The 23,031-nt window shown below is 37.2% G+C and overlaps 1 protein-coding gene across 1 annotated transcript in view; it reads left to right on the top strand.

Moving 5' to 3' along the window:
* Window positions 1-23,031, top strand: part of CFTR (CF transmembrane conductance regulator) — a 167,546-nt gene that overhangs the window by 8,124 nt on the left and 136,391 nt on the right. The window contains exons 4-7 of the mRNA XM_055084662.1: window positions 14,978-15,193; window positions 18,450-18,539; window positions 19,403-19,566; window positions 20,368-20,493. Coding sequence (XP_054940637.1) covers window positions 14,978-15,193; window positions 18,450-18,539; window positions 19,403-19,566; window positions 20,368-20,493 — 596 coding nt within the window. The remainder of the gene's footprint in view (window positions 1-14,977; window positions 15,194-18,449; window positions 18,540-19,402; window positions 19,567-20,367; window positions 20,494-23,031) is intronic.

The following is a 23,031-nucleotide window of genomic DNA, read 5'->3' as shown; positions in this document are numbered from 1 at the left end:
CTGGCCTCTCACTGTCGTGGCCTCTCCCGTTGCGGAGCACAGGCTCCGAACGCACAGGCTCAGCGGCCATGGCTCACGAGCCCAGCCGCTCCGCAGCATATGGGATCCTCCCGGACCGGGGCATGAACCCGTGTCCCCTGCATCGGCAGGCGGATTCTCAACCACTGCGCCACCAGGGAAGCCCCGGGGACTACTCTTCATTGCAGTGTGCGGGCTTCTCATTGCGGTGGCTTCTCTTGTTGCAGAACACGGGCTCTAGGCACGTGGGCTTCAGTAGTTGTGGCACATGCGCTTAGTTGCTCCGTGGTATGCGGGATCTTCCCAGACCAGGGATCGAACCTGTGTCCCCTGCATTTGCAGGCGGATTCTTAACCACTGCATCAACCAGGAAAGTCCCACTTTGGGGGAACAATTTTATCCATAGCTCTGGCTCCATTTGACTTAATTTTTTTAAATGTTTTGTTGTTTGCCTTAATGACTATACTCTCTGCATTTGAATCAGTGTATAGAAGTACAGTTTTCTCTGCCCATAGCATATAAGAATACAACATTCTTTTTTTAAAAAATATATGTTCAGCACTGAGTTATTTTTCTAGTATGGTACTAATATAGCCACTAATCTATGTCACCCATTTAATTAATTTATTTATTTGGCTGTGTTGGGTCTTCGTTGCTGCACGTGAGCTTTCTCTAGTTGTGGTGAGTGGGGGCTACTCTTCATTGCGATGTGTGGACTTCTCATTGCGGTGGCTTCTCTTGTTGCAGAGCACGGTCTCTAGACATGCAGGCTTCAGTAGTTGTGGCTCGCGGGCTGTAGAGCACAGGCTCAGTAGTTGTGGCACACGGGCTTAGTTGCTCCCCGGCATGTGGGATCTTCCCGGTCCAGGGATCGAACCCGTGTCCCCTGCATTGGCAGGCGGATTCTTAACCACTGCGCCACCAGGGAAGTCCCAAGAATGCAACATTCTTAATAAGTCATCCTTGGATTGAAGTGAATGATATTTCAAATAATTGTTATGTCATAACTAAGATTGCATAGAAACTCAAAATTTTCTCTTCATGTTCTCCATCACATGCTGCTTCCATCGGTTAACATAAGCACAACTGAGTAGAAGCTGGGAGAGAGGCTGAATTATTAAGTCCCTTTTATGCTCTGTCTGACTTGTGAGATAATTTATTCCTCTAGATTCTACCAGCATAGAAGTTTCATGTGAACCAAAGCAGTCACCTAAACATGAAAATTTAGATGATACATGAACATATTTATAAAATTTATTTTTGGTCTGGTATACACAGATCAAAAAATAAACAAAATATAGTTTAATATTTATTGAGTACCTAATCTGTTCCAGGTTCAGCATTAAGCCCTTTATACAGATTATTTTAGGAAATTCTCCTATAGCAACTCCATGGAGCAGACATTAGTATCGCAAATATATAGAAAAGGAAATTGAGATGTAGGAAATTAAGTAACTTTTCCAACATTACGCATGTGGTAAATTTGAGTGATAGCCAGGTCTCTTTGGTTCCAAAACCTATGACCCTTGCATTAGATCAGATTGTAATTGCTATGTAACTATATTTGTCATGATTGTATGTAGGTACTCAGTAGAATGGTGACTGTAGTAATCAGTCTTGGGTCTGCTGAGCTTCTTTGCATCTGCTCAGGAGATATAGGTTAAAAGCTTGAATGTTGAAGATTCTTCCAGGGTCACCTCAGGGGCAAATCTGAAGAAAGTTCAGAGCAGGTGGCAGGACAGGAGAACCAGCTGGACTCTTCCCACTTATACTTGGGAAGGAACTGTGTGAAATCCACCCAAGAGCCAGCAGTGCTAAGAGTCAAACATACAGAAAAAATTAACGGTAGAAGAATGGAGTGGATGTGGAGAAGGACTAACTTATTCTTAAACTTCTCAAGCTTAAAAATATCCCAGCAAAAGGAATCTTAAAGCTTTTCTTGGTGTATTAATTACCCAGGGGTGGGATTGAGGGGAGTGAGTGGTGCTCCTGATCTGAGCTGAGCCCAGGGCCACTGGTCTGGAACTGACAGCATCTTTAAAGGGCAAAGTTGATTTCCATCAGCTCAACTTCTACTGATAACCAGCAGAAAATGGGTGAGGAAAAGAACCTATGGGGAAACCAGCTGAAATGTGTATGGTGAGAAGGCATGGAGAGGAAATTTACATTGGCAATGGCACAGGTGTGGTGAGGCTGTGGGTTTCTCACCCTTGTCACAGAGTAAAGGCTTCACGGCCTCACCGTGCAGTTTTAAGTGGTAAAAATGTTGAAAACTGTTAAGTCTTTAAGAACTTATATGGTGGTCATTAAGATGAGTGTTGCTTTTCAGAGCATCTGATCTCTCTACCCCATCCTTTCTGTCTGTTACAGGAAGAAAAGAAGGGGAGAAAATTTCGCTGTTATAATAAGACCTCTATCCTTTTAAACAACTTATACCAATGCCTTAGTATTTATCGTATTCTTTCTGGGGATTCCTTCTTTCTTCTGTGTGTGTCATCTTGGTAATGTTTAAGTTCCATTAAATGAGCAAGAATTCTTGAAGTTGCTATAACACTATTTTTGGTAAAAGGTGGACATACTTTCAAGATATCCTGTGTGTTCTTAATCCCTCTAAACCAGGATAATTGTGGTATAAAGACTATTTGATTGGTTTCAGGACTGATAGAAAAAGTACTATAAAATTTGCTGTTGGGACTTTCCTGGCAGTCCAGTGGTTAAAACTCTGAGCTTCCACTGCAGGGGGCAGGGGTTTGATCCCTGGTCAGGGAACTAAGATCCCACATGCCATGCTGGTGTGGCCAAAAAAAAAAAAAAAAAAAAGCTGTTAACTGTGAAAGGTTAAGAAAAAAGGAAATGCCATCATGAAAGAGTTTGTCTCTCTGCAATACTGATGTAATTTTAAATTGTATTAGCTATGGCCTCTCATGATTAACTGTGTACTTGTTTTTTCTCCATTTGACTCAGCAGCCAGATATAACATTGCCTTTAATATTTAAGACTCCCAGCATAAAGGAAAAACTGGCTGTTGAAGAATTGAAGTGTGCAAGTCAATTAAGGACAGTCAGAGGGAAGCCAAGGGAAGGGAGTCCTGTAAGCAGATTACTGAGAGAATATGGTTATCACAATACCTTTATTATGATAAGAAATTTACAAGCATTTACTCAAATATATTCTTGACTCCTAGGCAGCTCTGGGCATATTTCCATCATCAAATTGAGATAAATGTCAGTGCAACTTGAGTCAAACTACTTTTATTATTTAAATTTCTTAAACTCCAAGAAGTTTAAGTCATAATGAAGTCTTAGGACTTAGGCTGTTAGAGTTTTCAAGTCCCACAGTCTGTCTTGCAAAAGATCTTTGTCCCTTATGTTTTGACAGAGACATTGGGTAGGTGTTGAATTTAAGCATACTGCTAACTAAGAGAGTGTTTTGGGGAATTCTGCACACAGGTAGTCTCTGGCTTAGGCACTTTGACTTACTTTTGTCCCTTTCACCTAAGGTCACCTACCTCCAGCAAATTTTCTAGATGCCTGTCATGGAGAACTCTTTTCTCAGCTTCCTCTCCCATCCCCCCAGATCTAGTTGCTTCTCTAACCCCAGCAGCGACTTGAATGCTACACTGCCTACACTTACCCTACATCTTGAATATTTCTACCCTCTACTAGAACCCCCATCCATAACACACATGCTGTACTTCCTGTGCTCCCCACAGTGTACTACCCGGTTCCTGTGTCAAGGTTTGGAAAATCATGGGGTTTAGATTTCTTTGAAACAGAGAATTTTTACTTTAGAGTAACCAGCAGCCCAACCCTAGATAATGTGACTTAATTGGTCTGGGATGACCTCTGGGCTAAAGTTCCCCAGGTGATTCTGATTGAGGTAGACAAGCAGGAACTTATCACTGAATGCATCTGACTTCTCTAGAATCTAAGGTGAGAGAATTGGGGAGTGGTACACATGGAATTTTTTGGTTTGATTTTTAAAAAATGAAAATATCAAAAAAATTTTAGACAAAAAAATAAATATTAAGTCCTTTAATGACAGAAGGACAGTGTTTCTCAAACTTTTATATGCATACCAACCACTGCCCCCTCCCATCTGGCTAAAATGCAGATTTTGGGTGGAACCTGAGATTCTGCATTTCTAAAAGCTCCCTGGTGAAGATCCTGTTTGCCCTAGCACCATGCTTTGAGTAGCAAGGATTTACAGGGTCATGGAAGAAGAGAAAGCCTAGTTAGAAGTTACAGTTATCGTGAAAAGAGAAGTAGGTGGACTAATTATGGCCAAGGAGCCCCTGAATAGAAGTGACAAGAATCCCACTGAGATTAAATGTGGCTGAGGGTTTACTGCAGTGTCCCAAAGTTAACTGTTAACTTTCTGTATCTTCCTCCGGCACTCTCTCTCACGACTCTGCTGGAGAGAAGTAGATAGATGACTGTGTGCATGGAGAGGGCAAAGGTATAACTAGGAGGGACTATGTTTCTCTTCCAAGACTGCACGGAGGAGATGATTCATCTCTTTCTGTAAAAACGTTGTTATGCAGGTTGGTTAGGCTTTTACAGTACTATTGAACACAGAGGTGCTCCAAGAGCATTTACCATTATATGTGCTTCTGAAGGCGAACCTAGGAATCCAACACCATGTCTGGTAGGATATTGTATCTAGGGCAAAATGCGTCTGTTCTCACGTGTGAAATTTTAGAACAAAATGGATTTGTAAATTAGGAATTGTCTGTGATCTTGTACTTTCAACTTAAACTAGATATGAGGGGGCCCAGTTTCCTCATTCTTGGTGTGAACATGGTGCCTTTTACTTCTTGTAGTTAACCAGTATCCTGTGGTGACTAATGAGTGTGATGTGGTGAAAGTGTACAGTTTCTATGATCCCTTCTACCTTTTAAATTATGTGTCTATGATATGGGGACTAGAGAAATGGCTTTATCTTAAATTACCGTGATATTAAGTTGTAACTTTATTTGGTAGGTTGATACTGAACTAGTCACAATGCTTGAATTGATCAACTGCCAGGTCATATTATAACATTGTCTTTTCTGTTTAAGGTTATGAATAAGATGGGGGGCTCTGGAGTCAAACTATCTGGTTCAAATCCTAGTTTTAGCACTTGCTAGCTGTCTGATACTGGGAAAGTTATTTAAATTCTCTTTGTCTCAGTTTCTTTGATTGTAAGATGGAGACAATAATAGCACATATGGGCTTCCCTGGTGGCGCAGTGGTTGAGAGTCCGCCTGCCGATGCAGGGGACGCGGGTTCGTGCCCCGGTCCGGGAAGATCCCACAGGCCGCGGAGCGACTGGGCCCGTGAGCCATGGCCGCTGAGCCTGCGCGTCCAGAGCCTGTGCTCCTCAACGGGAGAGGCCACAACGGTGAGAGGCCCGCGTACCGCAAAAAGAAGCACATATTTCATAGAATTATTTTGAGAATTAAACAAGTTAAGCATGTAGAATAGATCCTGGTACATAGCAAGTGCTTTATAAATGTTACCTGTTACTGTATCATTAAATACAATCTCTACCTACCTTCACAAATACTCCTATTATTTGCATTTACTTGTTTCTCTATATATGCTATAAGCAAGTCTTTTTTTTTTTTTTTTTTTTTTTTTTTTGCAGTACTTGGGCCTCTCACCATTGTGGCCTCTTGCGTTGCGGAGCACAGGCTCCGGACGCGCAGGCTCAGCGGCCATGGCTCACGGGCCTAGCCGCTCCGCAGCATGTGGGATCTTCCCGGACCGGGGCACGAACCCGTGTCCCCTGCATCGGCAAGCGGACTCTCCACCACTGCGCCACCAGGGAAGCCCAATATAAGCAAGTCTTAAAGTACCAATTTCATTTTTATAGGGCACAGGAAAATATTTTGCTAATGTTTAAAAATGATACCTAGATTCTAAGCATTACTTCAGAAATTAAAATTAATATTTTAACGTGTCTTCCATTATTGCATTTTCTGGATTAAACCTACTTTTGCTGCTATATCAGCAAGTCTAGGATTGTTTTCTTACAAAACATGAAGAACAGAGCTTAGATTTCTAGTGAAGACATTGCTGGTAATAGTTAAAAAATCAATGAACACTCAAAGGAAAATACCAAAAGCAAAACATTTTAAATTAGGCACTGAATCTAAAAACATGATTCAGGGTAGACAGATACTATAATAATATTTTTGAGATTCTGTTCTTGGTATGGCAGCGGTCCCCAACCTTTTTGGGACCAGGGACCAGTTTCGTGGAAGACAATTTCGATGGACTGGGGGGAGGGGGGAAGGTTTCGGGATTATTCAAGTGCATTACATTTATTGTGCATTTTATTTCTATTATTATTACATTGTAATATATAATGAAATAATTATACAACTCACCATATTGCAGGATCAGTGAGAGCCCTGAGCTTGTTTTCCTGCAACTAGATGGTCCCATCTGGGGGTGATGGGAGACAGTGACACCCGTGTGTTGCTTATGTCCAGTCTACTCCATAAGATGCAGCTTAATTGTCACTTGCCACTCACTGATAGGGTTTTGATATGAGTCTACAAGCAATTGATTTATTATATGGTCTCTGTGCAGTCAAACCTCTCTGCTAATGATAATCTGTATTTGCAGCCGCTCCCCAGTGCTAGCATCACCACATCAGCTCCACCTCAGATCATCAGGCATTAGATTCTCATAAGGAGCGTGCAACCTAGATGCCTCGCATGCACAGTTCTGGGGGTTGGAGACCCCTGTGGTATGGTATACATACATTTTTGTAAAAACTACATACAGTTGGGGCATTGGATAGGTTTTATTTTCTATGCTGAATATGGAAAATATTTTCATTTAGCAATTGTATAAAGCCAAAAATTTCCGTAAGACTCTAGTGTATCAAGATAAACAAATATTTGACACTCTTGTTTACCCTGTCAAAGGCAGAATCTTAAGGCTTTGCTTTGGTATATAAGCCAGTAGTCTTTGTATTGTATGATAAACTCTGGGTGTACGCCTGCATGTGTGTTTACTCTGTTCTATTTTTTTGTATGCATGTTTTCTTTTTATCATTTATTTGTTGTCATAAGTAATATACAATTTTCTATCCAATATTTTATTATTTATTTTATCTTTTAAATATTCTTTTATGATTATGAAAATAATCAGATAATGATTGATAAATCTGATGTTTATCTTTCTAATTTTTTCCCATGAGAATATATACTTAATGAAGGGAGGTGGATCATTACTTTACATATGTGTTATAAATCTACTTCTCCTCTTAATGTTTTGTGAATGCCTTTTCATATCATTAGATATTTCTCTTCCTAATCATTTTAGTGTTTAATGACTCATGTGGCTGTACCATAGTTTATTAGTTCCTCATTGTTGAATATTTAGATAGCCTCCAGTTTTTCACTGTCATAAATAATTCTTCAATGCACATCTCTTTAAAAGCTAAATTTTAGTAGATTTTCCAGTTGCCTTCCAGAAAAGATGTATTAATTTACTTTCCTGATATTAAAGTATGAAATTCAGCCCTCACTAACAATACTTATTATCATTTAAAAAATGTTTCCAAATTGCTAAGTGAAAAACAGTATATTATCATTTGTATTTGCATTACTTTTGGTTCCTAGTGAGTTTAAACTGTTTTTATGTATTAATTATGCATATTTTTTGTGGCGTGCAAGTTGCCTTTTCATATTCTTTGTCTATTTTTATTTTGATGTGTTTGTCTCTTTCTTATTGATCTATGAGAGACTATTTTCCTCAGCCTGTCATTTGTGTCTTTTTTTTTCAAATTAAAAAAAAAATTTTGGGCTTCCCTGGTGGCGCAGTGGTTGAGAGTCTGCCTGCCGATGCAGGGGACACGGATTCGTGCCCCGGTCTGGGAGGATCCCACATGCCGCGGAGCGGCTAGGCCCGTGAGCCATGGCCGCTGGGCCTGCGCGTCCGGAGCCTGTGCTCCGCAACGGGAGAGGCCGCAGCGGTGAGAGGCCTGCGTACCGCAAATTTTAACATCTTTATTGGAGTATAATTGCTTTACAGTGGTGTGTTAGTTTCTGCTGTATAACAAAGTGAATCAGCTATATGTATACATATATATCCCCATATCCCCTCCCTCTTGCGTCTCCCTCCCTCTCTCCCTCTCCCACCCCTCTAGGTGGTCACAAAACACTGAACTGATCTCCCTGTGCCATGCAGCTACTTCCCACTAGCTATCTATTTTACATTTGGTAGTGTATATATGTCCCTGCCACTCTCTCACTTCGTCCCAACTTACACTTCCCACTCCCTGTGTCCTCAAATCCATTCTCTATGTCTGCGTCTTTATTCCTGTCCTGCACCTAAGTTCATAAGAACCATTTTTTTTAGACTCCATATATATGTGTTAGCATATGGTATTTGTTTTTCTCTTTCTGACTTACTTCACTCCGTATGACAGACTCTAGGTTCCTCCACCTCACTACAAATAACTCAATTTCGTTTCTTTTTTTCTTTTTTTTTTTAGATTCCATATATATGTGTTAGCATATGGTATTTGTTTTTCTCTTTCTGACTTACTTCACTCCGTATGACAGACTCTAGGTTCCTCCACCTCACTACAAATAACTCAATTTCGTTTCTTTTTATGGCTGAGTAATATTCCATTGTATATATGTGCCACGTCTTCTTTGTGCATTCATCTGTCAGTGGATACTTAGGTTGCTTCCATGTCCTGGCTGTTGTAAATAGTGCTGCAGTGAACACTGTGGTACATGACTCTTTTTGAATTACCGTTTTCTCAGGGTATATGCCCAGTAGTGGGATTGCTGGGTCATATGGTAGTTCTATTTTTAGTTTTTTAAGGAACCTCTGTACTGTTCTCCATAGTGGCTGTATCAATTTACATTCCCACCAACAGTGCAAGAAGGTTCCCTTTTCTCCACACCCTCTCCAGCATTTATTGTTTGTAGATTTTTTGATGATGGCCATTCTGACCAGTATGAGGTGACTGTCATTTTTTTCTAGTGAGTTTTGTTAATTTTTTATTTTCTTGACAATCAGAAGTTTCAGTTTTTAAAAATTTGTTGCCAGTATCGTTTTTTTTTTGCAGTACGCGGGCCTCTCACCGTTGTGGCCTCTCCCCTTGCGGAGCACAGGCTCCGGACATGCAGGCTCAGCGGCCATGGCTCACGGGCCCAGCCGCTCCACGGCACGTGGGATCTTCCCGGACCGGGGCACGAACCCGTGTCCCCTGCATTGGCAGGCGGACTCTCAACCACTGTGCCACCAGGGAAGCCCCAGTATCTATAGTTTTTTTGTTTTCTGTTTCTGGCATTTGAGATTTTAAAAAGTCCTCTCTACCCAAATATTGTGTAAACACATATCTATGTTTTTATTATTTCATCTTTTACATGTAACTATTGAATCCATTTGAATTTATTTGGATGTATGTATGAGATAGAAATCTAATTTTTAAAAAATGAGTATCCAGTTTCTCCATTGCTTATTGCACTTTCTCCACTGAATTAAAATGCCGTATTTTATTATATATAAAATTGCTACATGTACTTGGACCTGTTCTTGAACATTCCAGATAAGTCAGTCTATTTCTTTGTCATGCCACATACTATTATAGCTGTATAATATAATTTAATATCCAGTAATGTAAACCTTCTCACACATTATTCTTATTCCTCAAGTGTTTTTGATTAGTCTCTCATTTTTTTTCCAAATGAAATTTAGAATCATTTTATCCATTGATTCAACAAGTATCTGCTGAGTGGATATTCTGTGCTAGGTGTTGTGCATGATGTTGAGATTGTTGCATAAACTAAGACAGTCCCTGCTCTTATGGTTCACATCCAAAAAATCCACTTGGAATTCTGATGAAGATTGTATTAATCTTATAAAATACCTTGGAGGAGAATGTAATCTTTGCAATGTTCAGATTTTTTTATGGAAAGTTTTAAAGTCTCTCCATTTATTTGACACTTAAAAAATATGTCTTAGTAATGTTTTTTAGAATATATTTTAAGATATGTATATATTAATTATTGGTATTTACAAAGTATCTTTTGTATCATTACTATAATTGGGATACTTATTTAATTGATTATTACGCTTGGTATCTAGGAATCTATTTTCTTATTTTCTATTATTTCTATTTTCTTATTTCTGGGATTAAGATATATAAAATATATTTAAAGCAAGTTGAGATGATGATGATGATGATTTTACTGACTACACACAATAGAAAACAATGTAACCTTAGAAGTTCTTCAGTAATGATTCTTCCTGTAATTGAAGCAACTATGCTTTGGATTTGGAATTGTAATTTTTAAAGTAAAGTTATTTGGGGATTAATTAATTTAATGTAATTGCCAGCGTGAACTAAGTTTTTTCTTTTCACCTGAACTTTCTTTCTCGGTCTGAATATCCAGCGGACCTCCCCGTCTCTAGAAACATCTGACCCTGTCCTAGGTGTGCAGGTAGAACAAAATGGTTAAAGGATTCAGACTCATCTACAGTGACTTTAAGTTCTGGTCCGGGGGATCCCATGAGAGACCAGATGTATTTCCCAGGAGGTATTTTCAGGCTTCCTAATTTTCCCCTGGGAGGCTGATCTAAATTGAGATGCATGATTATTCCCAGCAGGAATGTAGTCACTTGTGCTGTTCTCTAACCTGACCCCCTCTCCCCAGATGGCATTCTGAACTCATCCTATTTAGACCTGCATCCCTCTGAGTAGAAAACACCCATAGCGATGTCAGGATGTGTGCCAGGACATTTGCCCAAGAATCCTCAGCCTCTGCCACAGGACTCCCCAGACTCAGATCATGTAATCTGAGATATTAGCTCTGGAGGGGAACTTTAAGATAAGCTTGCTCCACCACTCATTTTATCAGTGAGGAAACTGTCAAGAGAAGGGAAGTGACTAAGGTGACACAGAGAGTGTAGGTAACATGCTGGGATAAGAACTTGGTTTTCATGACTCTGAATTCAGTGTTCATTTCCCTGTCATGCTGACTTAAAGATTGGTATCAGGCTTCTTCCGTTATCTAAGTGAACCCTTAATTTCATCTTGATTTGTGTCTAATTAAAAATTAATAAAATATTTTATCAAATTTTCAAATTAATTTATATTCCGACTCATTACGTTCAAGCCTCAGTCTGCTTACACTATTTTATATGGTAGCAAATTGGGAAATTTCTTGTGTAACTGAAAATATACTGGCAACAGGGTTCACACAGCTTTCACATATCAAGAATAGAGGACTATGTTTCTCCGAGTCATTACAGAGATGATTTTTGTAAAGGACTGCACACATAGATTAAGCTAGGTATCAGTTGCCATTGTTTTCCCTTCCAAATTATAAAATCAGGTGATGTCTTTAAATGCTTCCATTATAAATATTAGAGAACATGCTGCTTAAAACAGAGTAGGGGAAACTATAGGAGGGAGGGGTCTGGAGTGCTGATTTTGTCCTTGAATGTTGACAGTTCCATGTTGTGGTGAGGTTAATGTTGTTTTGCTGTTGGCAGATGGTCCAATTATTGGAATTCTCTCTACCAGAAATAAACTGCATTTTTTTTCTATGAACAGGTACCCTCCCACAGTAATACTACCAGTGTCATTGTGGAATAGCTGTTATTGTTCGAAGAATGAGTATGTCCTCTTTTGTTTGAGGCTAGAAGACAACTAATTAATTCAGTTATGCAACCTGCAGAATAGGTGTCTGAATCAGATTGACACAATTTTATTTATTTTGTTATAAATCAAAATAAATTCAGCAAATGGGTCTATTGTGATAGAGGTGACAGGTTATGGAAAAAATATAATGGTGATACAATGGCAGGGACTTCAGTTCAGATTACTCGATAGGAGAAAACTTATGTAAGCCTGTACATTTCTAACTCTAAAAATTCTGTGTACAGCTCAATTACTATAATATTTCTCTTTTACCTCAGAATGCTTCTTTTACCATTCCATAGATAGGAGTTACTCCTTACAAATGTGTTTTGTGGTCTTTATCAGTGGTTCTATATTTGATAATATTATCTATTAGGAGATTATATATCTCCTATATATATCTATATATCTCCTAATAGATATATTTAGATATTATATATGAGTTATATATATATATAATCTATAATCCTAATAGATTATATATGAGTTCTGGAAAAAAGAGAAAGGTGATTATGTTAATTATGATATAAGCAGTTGGATTCATGAGAAGCAGTCACAGATCATAGTCTTCTGGTTGTTGTCTTATAATGAACAAGAAATTATGTTTTATCTGGTATGCCTGGTAAACATCAAAGCTCCTTACTTACTCGCTGCTTTGTGGCCACACACAATATCTCCAGCATGGGTGGCACACATGAATCCAATGCCCTTGACTGCAACTTGAGAGCATTTTAGCCAAGTGCAAACCCACTATTAATGGAAAAGTAAATCAAAGTAGATGTGGCATTGACATTTGTCTATGAAGAACAACATAATATTGAAAAATTCTAGGATAAAATATTGATCTAAAAATAATTTTGAGGATGAAATATTGCCACTATAAACATACTATGAAAAATTATATTTGTATTGCAGATGTATTTATACATATAATTTAAAATCTAAGGTTTAACTGTACATTCTCCTAGTTTAAGGAGTTATTTTGAAATAAAATTATCTACTCTAGAGAAAGTTTGGCATGGATCTATAGAATTTAATGAAAACAGCAAGTGCAACACTTGCACAGATTGTAATAGTTTAAGAATGGGAACAACCCATCTTCTTCAACATAAGGCAGTGGGGCAAATAGCCTGATTTATTCACAGGATGTCATGTTAAACAGCACTCAGAATAAATGAGGTAGATATGCAAGTATCAATGGGACTAAATGTCAGAAACAACTTTTAAGTTAAAAAAAAGTTGCCAGAAGCACAATATGATACCATTTATATAAAATTTAAAACCTCAAAAACAATTCTATACATTCTAAAAATGGATACATGTGTAACAAAAGTACAAAGTATGCATAAAATGACACATGCCAACACGCAGTAATTGTTCACTTATTTACTTTTTAAAAAACAAGTGCTGGCTAACACATATATATGGAATCTAAAAAAAAAAAAAGTTCTGACGAACCTAGGGGCAGGACAGGAATAAAGACGCAGACATAGAGAATGGACTTGAGGACATGGAGAGGGGGAAGGGTAAGCTGGGAAGAAGTGAGAAAGTGACATGGACATATATACACTACCAAATGTAAAATAGATAGCTAGTGGGAAGCAGCCACATAGCACAGGGAGATCAGCTCGGTGCTCTGTGACCACCTAGAGGGGTGGGATGGGGAGGGTGGGAGGGAGACGCAAGAGGGAGGAGATATGGGGATGTATGTATATGTATAACTGTTTCACTTTGTTGTAAAGCAGAAACTAACACACCATTGTAAAGCAATTATACTCCAATAAAGATGTTAAAAAAAATAAAGATGATATGAAGTTCAAAAAAAAAAAGTGCTCTTCAGTTGATATTGGCCAACTATTAACATGGTAATCTGGATAGGTAGTTAACGATTTTCTTTTCAGCACCTGTTTGCTGTAATTCAAACTTATATTAAAATATGGCTGTGTGAGATGAGAGAACTCTAATATTCCATGTTTGTGATTAGTTTGTAAACTTTTTTTTTTAAAGGTTTGAATCTTTTCCTACATTCAGATCCTTGGTCTACACAGTTAATTTGAAATGAGGTACTGAATACCAGGTATAGAGTGAGCAGCTACCCAAAGCTAGTGGTCAATCAGTGATGGTGCTATAGCTTAGGATTCCTTGTGGGGATGAAGTTGTTATAGGAAAGCATTTTCATTTATTGAGAATGAGAGGGCTGGTGGGATTGGGCGCTGAGGTTTAGAAAAGACATAGTAGAAAATGGAAAAAAAAAAGCAAATTCTGGGCTGCCAGAAACTAATGCTGAGCAATACCGGGGGGAGGGGCAGGCTGGCTTGAAAATATACATTTGAAATGGAATCAATTAGCATAATATTATTTCCCAGAAGGGTTTAGCCTCAGATCCCCATTTCACTAGGCCATCATAAAACAAAATTACAGGATTACATGTCTTTCTCTTTTGAAGGCAAATAAGCAAGATGGTTAAGACTTAGACCTTCTGGGTTCAAATCCATGTGTTCAGATCTATTCTTATATATTCAGGCAAAATGGTAATGAATTTGATGAACAATTTGATTTAGTGATGAATTGAAGATCTGATGAGGAAGATTTGGAAAACACAACTTTGGTCTTCCCTTGTTAACTCATAGACCTTTGAGGACTTGATGAATTGTTGGAAACTGGCCTGAGGCTGAAGTCTTCTGACACACTTTTTGCCTAAAATCCCCACTTATCCCAGACTGCGAAGGGTGTGGCACTGGACTTTAAATACCGCCAGTGCCTTTATGCTCCTCCCTCCTGTTGCCAGTTCCCCTTTATGTGGTTGCCTCAAGAAACTGTTCATTCTGGTAATAATTCCATCACTCAAAGTGCTTTTGAAAGTTCTATTTTGAAATCACATCAAATCACTTGGTCTCTTTGGCCTCACTTTCTTCATCTGCACTGTGAAAATATTAATGCTTACTCTGACTACTAAAGTTGTGATAAAAATCAAATGAAAAATATTTTATGATTTGTTAAGTGCTATGTAGATGTTACCAATTAACACACTATTCCAGAAATTACACCTTTGCTTTATGGCCGCTCTTCACTTTTTAGTAAAAAATACCTCATACATAAATGTCTCCAAGTGACTTTTGCTATATCCTAAAATAAAATGTTATTTCAAAGTATAAAGATATTACAAAGGACATCAAGAATTTCATGTATGGCATGGCCCTCTTTCATCTCCTGTAAAGATGAAACTTCTTGTGTTGAAATTATGAGGGCATTTTATGAAAGAAAAATAAAATTTCATTTCTCTGTTTTCTGTCTTCTGCAGGAAGTCACCAAAGCAGTACAGCCTCTCTTACTGGGAAGAATCATAGCTTCCTATGACCCAGATAACAAGGTAGAACGCTCCATTGCGATTTACCTAGGCATAGGCTTATGCCTTCTCTTTATCGTGAGGATGCTGCTCCTTCACCCAGCCATTTTTGGCCTCCATCGCATTGGAATGCAGATGAGAATAGCTATGTTTAGTTTGATTTATAAGAAGGTAATACTTCCTTGCACAGTCTCCATGCTACGCGTTAGTGGCATCATGTTTTAAATGCCATGCTGATACAAATAAGGGGTAAATGCTGAAATCAGTTTTGTATACCTGTGAAATAAATAGCAGCAATAATGAATATTTCTAATTTTCATTGATAATTCACTTCACTTCAACTAATAATTATTGGGTGCCTTCTATAAACTGCCTATATTTTAGATTTCATTTTTTTTCACTAGTCATATACCAGTTTTTGGAATCCATGGCTCCCCACTGAAATGATCTTACTATCTGCATAAAAGTCATTGACAAAATATCATCTTATGGTAAAATGCCATGTATCTTTATGTTCAATAACAAGAACTTGTTAACAATAACCCAAGCAATAGAAATTTCTGCCTTAACTAGTGACACAGTGGTGGTATCCACTGCCTTATTTTGAGTTAGATTTTTGTCATCCTAAGTTCTGCAAGTTAAAAATTTTTAGAATAGCACATGCATGGCAAACATAAGAACCTTCTCTGCTTTTCTGTATGCATTGTCCAGTTAAGTACCCAAGTTGCTGAAGCGTGCTTTGGGTGAATTCAGATTAAGACTTCCTTACCTTACAAACACAATTTAAGGTCACCTTAATGACATGGGCTTTCACCAGCCTGGTTCATGTGTGACCCTTTGATCTACCAAGTGATTATAGAAACCTGTTTGGTTGAATCATTTGGATATTGCTACACCCTTCTTCTCTTTTTTCTTACCCCAATGTAAAAACTTTATATACTTGGCTTATAAGGGACATAGACCTGAAATTCCCTCTAGCAAATAACCCATAACACTTCCATAATATACATGCAAGGTCAGTGGTGTTGTAAAACCTTGATAGCCATACTTTATTGTTCAAAAAAGCCTTTAGTGGAGGCACAAGGGAAAAACCGAGTCTGCAGTTTAATCAAATCACCTCAGCCACAGTCTCATCAGTTCATACGTACCAGGAAAGCATGGGTGATAAATCAATAAAAATTTTATCTTGATCCAGAAATTATATGTAAGTGAAGAAACTATTAGGTATTATTTGGAGGGTAGAATTTACACAGAATGCATATCAAAGAAAGTTGAATCCAGTTTAAAAATATTTATAAAAGTGATTTTATCATAATGGTAACTAATAGCTAAGGATGTACATGACAAGCTTCTAAGTGATTTTTAGGTATATCATTTCATTTGACCAAAACTCCATATGGTAGAAACTATTATCCCTATTTTATAGAGAAAATACTTTGAGAAGCTAAGACCTAAAAGGTATAAAACATTGTGCAAGAACTGCTTCAAAATTTCTAAAATGGTTAAGTCACAATCCTTGAAGTGGAGGGTTTTCCAACTATTAGAGAACATAAAATAAGTACTGAAATAATATAGCAAGTCAAATTGTGTTATATAGGCAGAGAGAAACATGAAGTGCTCTGGGCTAAGGGGAGGGGAGATCAAAGAAGGAGCAGGTTAGTTTGTGAATAAGTTCATATATAATGTTTAGCACAAATACAGCAATATATGTGCTTTCAGACCCAGAATGCATTAATGAAAAGTTAGAAGTTGTGTCTGTCCTTTTTCAACATTGATTATCTGTGTTCTTACACATTTTCTTTACCCCTCTAGCCACACCTATTGACCTGCATTGACATCATCACCAAAGAATACAATTTCATCTCCATGTGGCTGTGGTTTGGTCCCTAAAATTAACTGGTACCATATCTGACCGGTTTCCTCCATGTGGCAGGCAGCCTCTAATTCTTCCCACATTGTTCCAGATTTTGTAATAGAGCATAGTTTTCTTTGTTCCAAAATCTGTAACCATGATACATTCAAATTATATTTTAAATAATGAATCTAAATACAAACTAGATTGAGCTTTGCCTGTGAATTTCAAGAAGATAAAGTTAACTAGAGTGAACAGATATTCACTGTTTATTGTGCACATAAACTCCATGTTAAGCCATGTAGAACCCATGTTAAGCCCAGTCTCAAGTTACCTGAGACTGAGTATGTTACCAAGTCATGTGTCATCTAGCTCAATGGATTCCCCCCCACCCCTGCCCCGTTTTGCTCTAATAACATTTTGGAATTAACTGCTTTATTCCTTATTCATCTGTGCTTATCTAAATGCTATTCATTATTACACACCCATCTTAAAATTCAACCTCAATAAAATATTTGCAGATTTTTATAACCAGATATGGGAACTTTCTCTTAATCACCCTATTTTATTCTATCTACTCCCTTTAACTAATTTGTCATATTTAGTTATGTATGTACTAGGTTATCTTGAGGCAAGAATTATGTTTAAGAAATCTTAACAATAATCCCTGAAGCCTTGAATATAGTGATTTGTATCTACTAAATGCTCAATACATATGTGAGGGATTCAGTTGAAGCAAATATTAGATAGGTACTCTTCAGTCAAAGCCATCTAATGGCAAATCAATTCTTATTAAAATTTATAGGCAAAGTATGACTGTGATCTTTCATAATAATAATTTATCTATATAAAAATTCTATTTTGTATATATGGATATATTTTTCTTTGTAAAATTTAAGAATTTTTTATTAATGTAATATTTCACAAAATTATTAATGATTAAATTGTTTGTAATATAATTTTATTGACTTTAACAGTAATTTTATTCAACAGAGTTACTATAAGATCGCATGAAAAATTTAAGGCCAAGATTTTATTAAAACAAATTTTTTTTATTGATGTATAGCTGGTTTACAATATTGTGTTTCAAGTATACAGCAAAGTGATATAGATATATCTATATATATATTTTCAATTCTTTTCCATTATAAGTTATTACAAGATATTGAATATAGTTCCCTGTAAGGCCAAGGTATTAATCTCAAATTTTACTGCCTTTGGTTCCATCTTTTATAAAAACAAACAAAAGCAAAAAAAAAACCAAATAAAACCCTCTACAGTATATAAATGAATATTTAAGTACAATGTTGTTCCCATTTTGCATTAGAAAAAATAGTTACTACTCTCTAGATACTGTAAAATAAAATAAGAAGAGGCATGCCAGTGTAATATTTGTTGTAAAGAGAAATATTTATAAATCTGAGAAGACACTGAGTTAGATGAGCATAAAATAATTTTCATTAACTTAAAAATGCGTGCATAGTTACTTAATTCCTCAGCTGTACTGTAACATTACTTATAAATATATTTGTCTACCGTTCATTGACACCATCTAACTTCCCATTTTCCTTTTAGACTTTGAAGCTGTCAAGCCGTGTTCTAGATAAAATAAGTATTGGACAACTTGTTAGTCTCCTTTCCAACAACCTGAACAAATTTGATGAAGTATGTACCTACTGATTTAATCTTTTATGCATCTTTAGTATAGCTCATACAACCCCAAAGGTTTTCTGGGTCAGATAACAGTAATAAGTGGTTAAGTCATAAGCATCCCTACCTTCCCTATTTCTGAAAACTGAGAAGCCTAAGTTGTGTAGCAGAGTGCCATTTTGGGGTCTCACGGAACCACCCAACTCAAGGGCACCTCAGCTTGCTTTGTATTTATGAGGTTTTTTAAAAATTCAGTCCCTATCAGATCTTGTTTCCTTTTAATACTTTAACTCAGTTTTTTACTTTGGCTGAGTATGATACCCTGAGCAATTCTTGTTCAGTGCTGTCTTCTGTCACAATAAAATTCAAGGTCCTTGAGGACAGATTGTTTTATTTACCTTTGCATTTCTAGTATTTTACATGGTATCAAACCCTTAGCAGGTGCTAAATAAACTACTGTTGAATTGAGCATGCATGTGTTCTGAATATGTTGTCAGGTTAGATAGGGTTGTACAGTTGTGTAGACTGAACTTCTGAAGAGTCTTTTGTTCTCTCATGTTCTGTGTCATGGCTCTTGCTTTATCCACACAGAAGTAAGTTATTTAAAATAAATTCTTCAATCACCATGCACTTCCACTGGAAAAAGATCACAGTGACTTGAAGTTTGTTTTCGGGGAAATCCTATGCGTAGAATGTTTAAGCACATTGCTATGTGTTCCGTGTAGTGAATACCTAGATTTTAGTGTGTTCAGAACCCTGAAGTGTTTGATTGTATGAGCTCACTGTGCTTGATTTCTTTCTTCTTTGCTTGTTTTTTCCTTTGTTTTGGGGGTGGAGGATAAAATGTCAGTGGTTTTCACCGTGATTTTATTTTTCAGGGACTTGCACTGGCACACTTCGTGTGGATTGCTCCTTTGCAAGTGGCGCTGCTGATGGGGCTGCTCTGGGAGTTGTTACAGGCCTGCGCCTTCTGTGGACTTGCTTTTCTCATAGTCCTGGCCCTTCTTCAAGCCGGATTAGGGAAAATGATGATGAAGTACAGGTAGCACTCTTATGTACATAGTTTGAAAGGGTTTTAAATTAGGTTTTCCAAAAGCCCACTCTAATAAAACCAGAACTTCTCTATGCACTGAACCGTGATCTCCTTGCTAGGTGTCACAAAAAAAGGAATTATTTTCATGACATAAATAATACTTTCTATATCAAGGGGACATTTTTTTGCTTGTCAGTCTATAGAATTTCTTTATAAATATGTTACCATCCAGTTCACTTTTTGCACATCAGAGATTTAGGTACAATGGATAAAACATTTATGTGAATGGGAGGGAATGCATATATTTTGGGGAGAGTTTATAGGCTTTTTCTACCCTGGTTCGTGAATCATCACACCACAGCCTTAGTGGCTTTTTATTGCAGAATGAATCAGTGACACCAGTCACTGCTTATGAAAGAGGACTTCTAGTTTGCCAGCTAGAGTATGATAGAAAGTGTACACATTTTGGAGTCAAATAGCTCTTAGTTTGAATCCCAGATTGCTTGTGTCAAGCTGCTTCAGCCACTGTGTTTCTGGTTTTTTTTTGTCTTTAAAATGGAGGTAATCACCTCTGTTAGGTTGTCAGAAGGATTAGGCATAATGTATGACATGCATCTAATACAGTGTCTGGCACATGGAAGGCATTTACTAAATGACAGTTACTATTTTTGTTACTATATATATGATAAAATAAACATCTATCTGTTTAATAAAAGAAATGTGGCTTTTCTTAAAAGCTTGAGCAGTTCTTAGTGGACATTTTGACTTATTTTTACTAAGTGTTTGATTGGTGGATGGATTAATTTACAGAGATCAGAGAGCTGGAAAGATTAATGAAAGACTGGTGATCACGTCAGAAATGATTGAAAATATCCAGTCGGTTAAGGCATACTGCTGGGAAGAAGCAATGGAAAAAATAATTGAAAACCTAAGACAGTAAGTCATTCTGATAATTTCAGTATCAATTGAATTAGCCAATTAAGGTTTAACATATTAAAAGTGAGTATGTCAGAGTGGACTTCAGCTCATATTTGAAATTTCTGACAACCAAACAGTTGTATTAAGTTATATCAATATTCATGTGTCAGTGGCTTAATGCCATTTCCATGGGGCTATCATTTTACATAGGTGATCAAGTATGCTATTTTGCACTATAAGGATATGTATCCCTTATGAAAGAATTGCCTGTATGTGCTTATAGCTGCTTAATATACTTATTGACTAAAATAATGATCATGATTCTAGAGACTGATTGAAACCTTAAATGGAACTGCTAGAGTAATAAGGATATGATTCTGAACCAAATAAATGATTCTCTAGTATTATAGCTTCCTTAATTTATATGTTATGGCTCATGAAAAACAAAAAACAAACCCTTCTGTTTGTTTAAAATATGTTTGTTCTTCCTTAACTTAAGAGTAATGCAGGGTAATATCTGTAAATTGTGTTTCTATAAACCCTCCACTTGAGAAATCAGTTCAAGTAATGAAAGCAGCCACCTCAAGTAGAATCAGTACTTGGCAACTGTCTACATCTCTGGTCTTGTTTTACCTCAGATAACCTTTCTCTCACTGATTAGTAAAGATTATAGCCAGCAAAAAATACAGCACAGACTGAGATACTGTTACTGAGAAAATTTTGGACAAAATATGAACTAGGGCATTTCTATAGCTGTGACCATTTTTCTTCAGTCAAGTTCCATGTTTTATAAATTGCAATCCAAAATAAAAAAAAAAAGGCTCTCTGAGATTCAGTGGGCATAGATCTTCTGTTAAAGGGCAAATAATTTCAGGATGAATTAGCTCATGAGCGTTTCATGGGGAAAAAAGGTACTAAAGGGAAGAGTCCCATTTTGGATGCTGTGAATATGGGTTATCAGGGATTCAGGCTGCTGATTCCAGTAGACAGTGGTAACTGAGCTGCAGGTGTGTGATTGGAACAACAAAAGAAATGCTGAAATGTTAAGTCCTTTGTGGTGTAAATAGAGAGAGTAAAAGCATATTTATTGCCCAAACATAATTGGCCACCTGTTTTTATTATGCCTTTCAAGACAAATCCAGGAAAGAAATTATATTTTCTTTCCAGAAACATCCTTAAAGATCTTGTTTAGTTGGTTGAAGTTTTCTCTCATTAACAAGTGAGTTTTCCATCACACTTGCCCCTGGGTCACTCTTAAATGCCTATAGGCACAGGCATAACCAGAATGATGAGGAGATTATCAGAGAATTTGGTTTTCTCAAGCTTCAGGGTAAATTCCTGGTCAGATCATTCTAGGTGCTGACTTTTCTTGACTTTGGTTTTTTTTTCCCCTCTTCCTCAAAAGATGAAATCCATCCTTCCTATTCTGTATTTCTGTTTAACCAATTCTAATAGCAAATATTTGGTTTTAACTTGTATAATCCGGTTCCTTAATCTGGCATGAAATTGTTACCTGAAAAGGCTGCAAAGTGCTGACGTAAATATGGGAAAGCAAGAATTGCTTCTACTCAAAAGAGCAAATAGAATGTTCTGGAAGAGATTAGCAGGATGCGCTGCAAAGGGATGACCTCAGCCTGGGCCACTGCTGCACTGGGCAAAAAGCTGGGTAACACTCCCTGAAAATCTACTTCTTTATTGCTCTCTGGTAATAAAGTCGCTTTCAATTTTTTTTATAAGCTAAAATATTTTTATGACTCATATAGTGTTAGTGATTTTATTATGGTGAGTACTGCTTTCTAGGTGAGTCTTACTTTTTTTTTTTTTTTAATAAACTCCAAGTCTTTTATTTCATTCAGGAGCAGTTATTTATTTTTATTTGTAAATGTCCATATCAGGGTATAAAATTAAGCATTCTAATGATGTATTCTAATTAGCAAGACTAAAGTCATAGGGAGATTGATTCAAGATGGCAGAGTAGAGGACATGCTCTCACTCCCTCTTTATTTTTTAAATTTTTAAATTAAATTAAATTTATTTTTTTATACAGCAGGTTCTTATTAGTCATCCATTTTATACACATCAGTGTATACATGTCAATCCCAATCTCCCAATTCATCACACCGCCACAACCACCCCCCGCTGCTTTCTCCCCTTGGTGTCCATACGTTTGTTCTCTACATCTGTGCCTCAACTTTTGCCCTGCAAACCGGTTCATCTGTACCATTTTCTACATTCCACATGTATGCGTTCATATACAATATTTGGTTTTCTCTTTCTGACTTCACTCTGTGTGACAGTCTCTAGATGCATCCACGTCTCAACAAATGACCCAATTTCGTCCCTTTCTATGGCTGAGTAATATTCCATTGTATATATGTACCACATCTTCTATATCCATTCATGTGTCGATGGGCATTTAAGTTGCTTCCATGATGGGGCTATTGTAAATAGTGCTGCAACGAACATTGGGGTGCATGTGTCTTTTTGAATTTTGGTTTTCTCTGGGTATATGCCCAGGAGTAGGATTGCTGGATCATATGGTAATTCTATTTTTAG

The sequence above is a fragment of the Physeter macrocephalus genome, chromosome 5, assembly GCF_002837175.3.
Source record: "Physeter macrocephalus isolate SW-GA chromosome 5, ASM283717v5, whole genome shotgun sequence".
NCBI classification, from domain to species: Eukaryota; Metazoa; Chordata; class Mammalia; order Artiodactyla; family Physeteridae; genus Physeter; species Physeter macrocephalus.
This window is presented reverse-complemented; position numbering and strand designations above follow the sequence as displayed.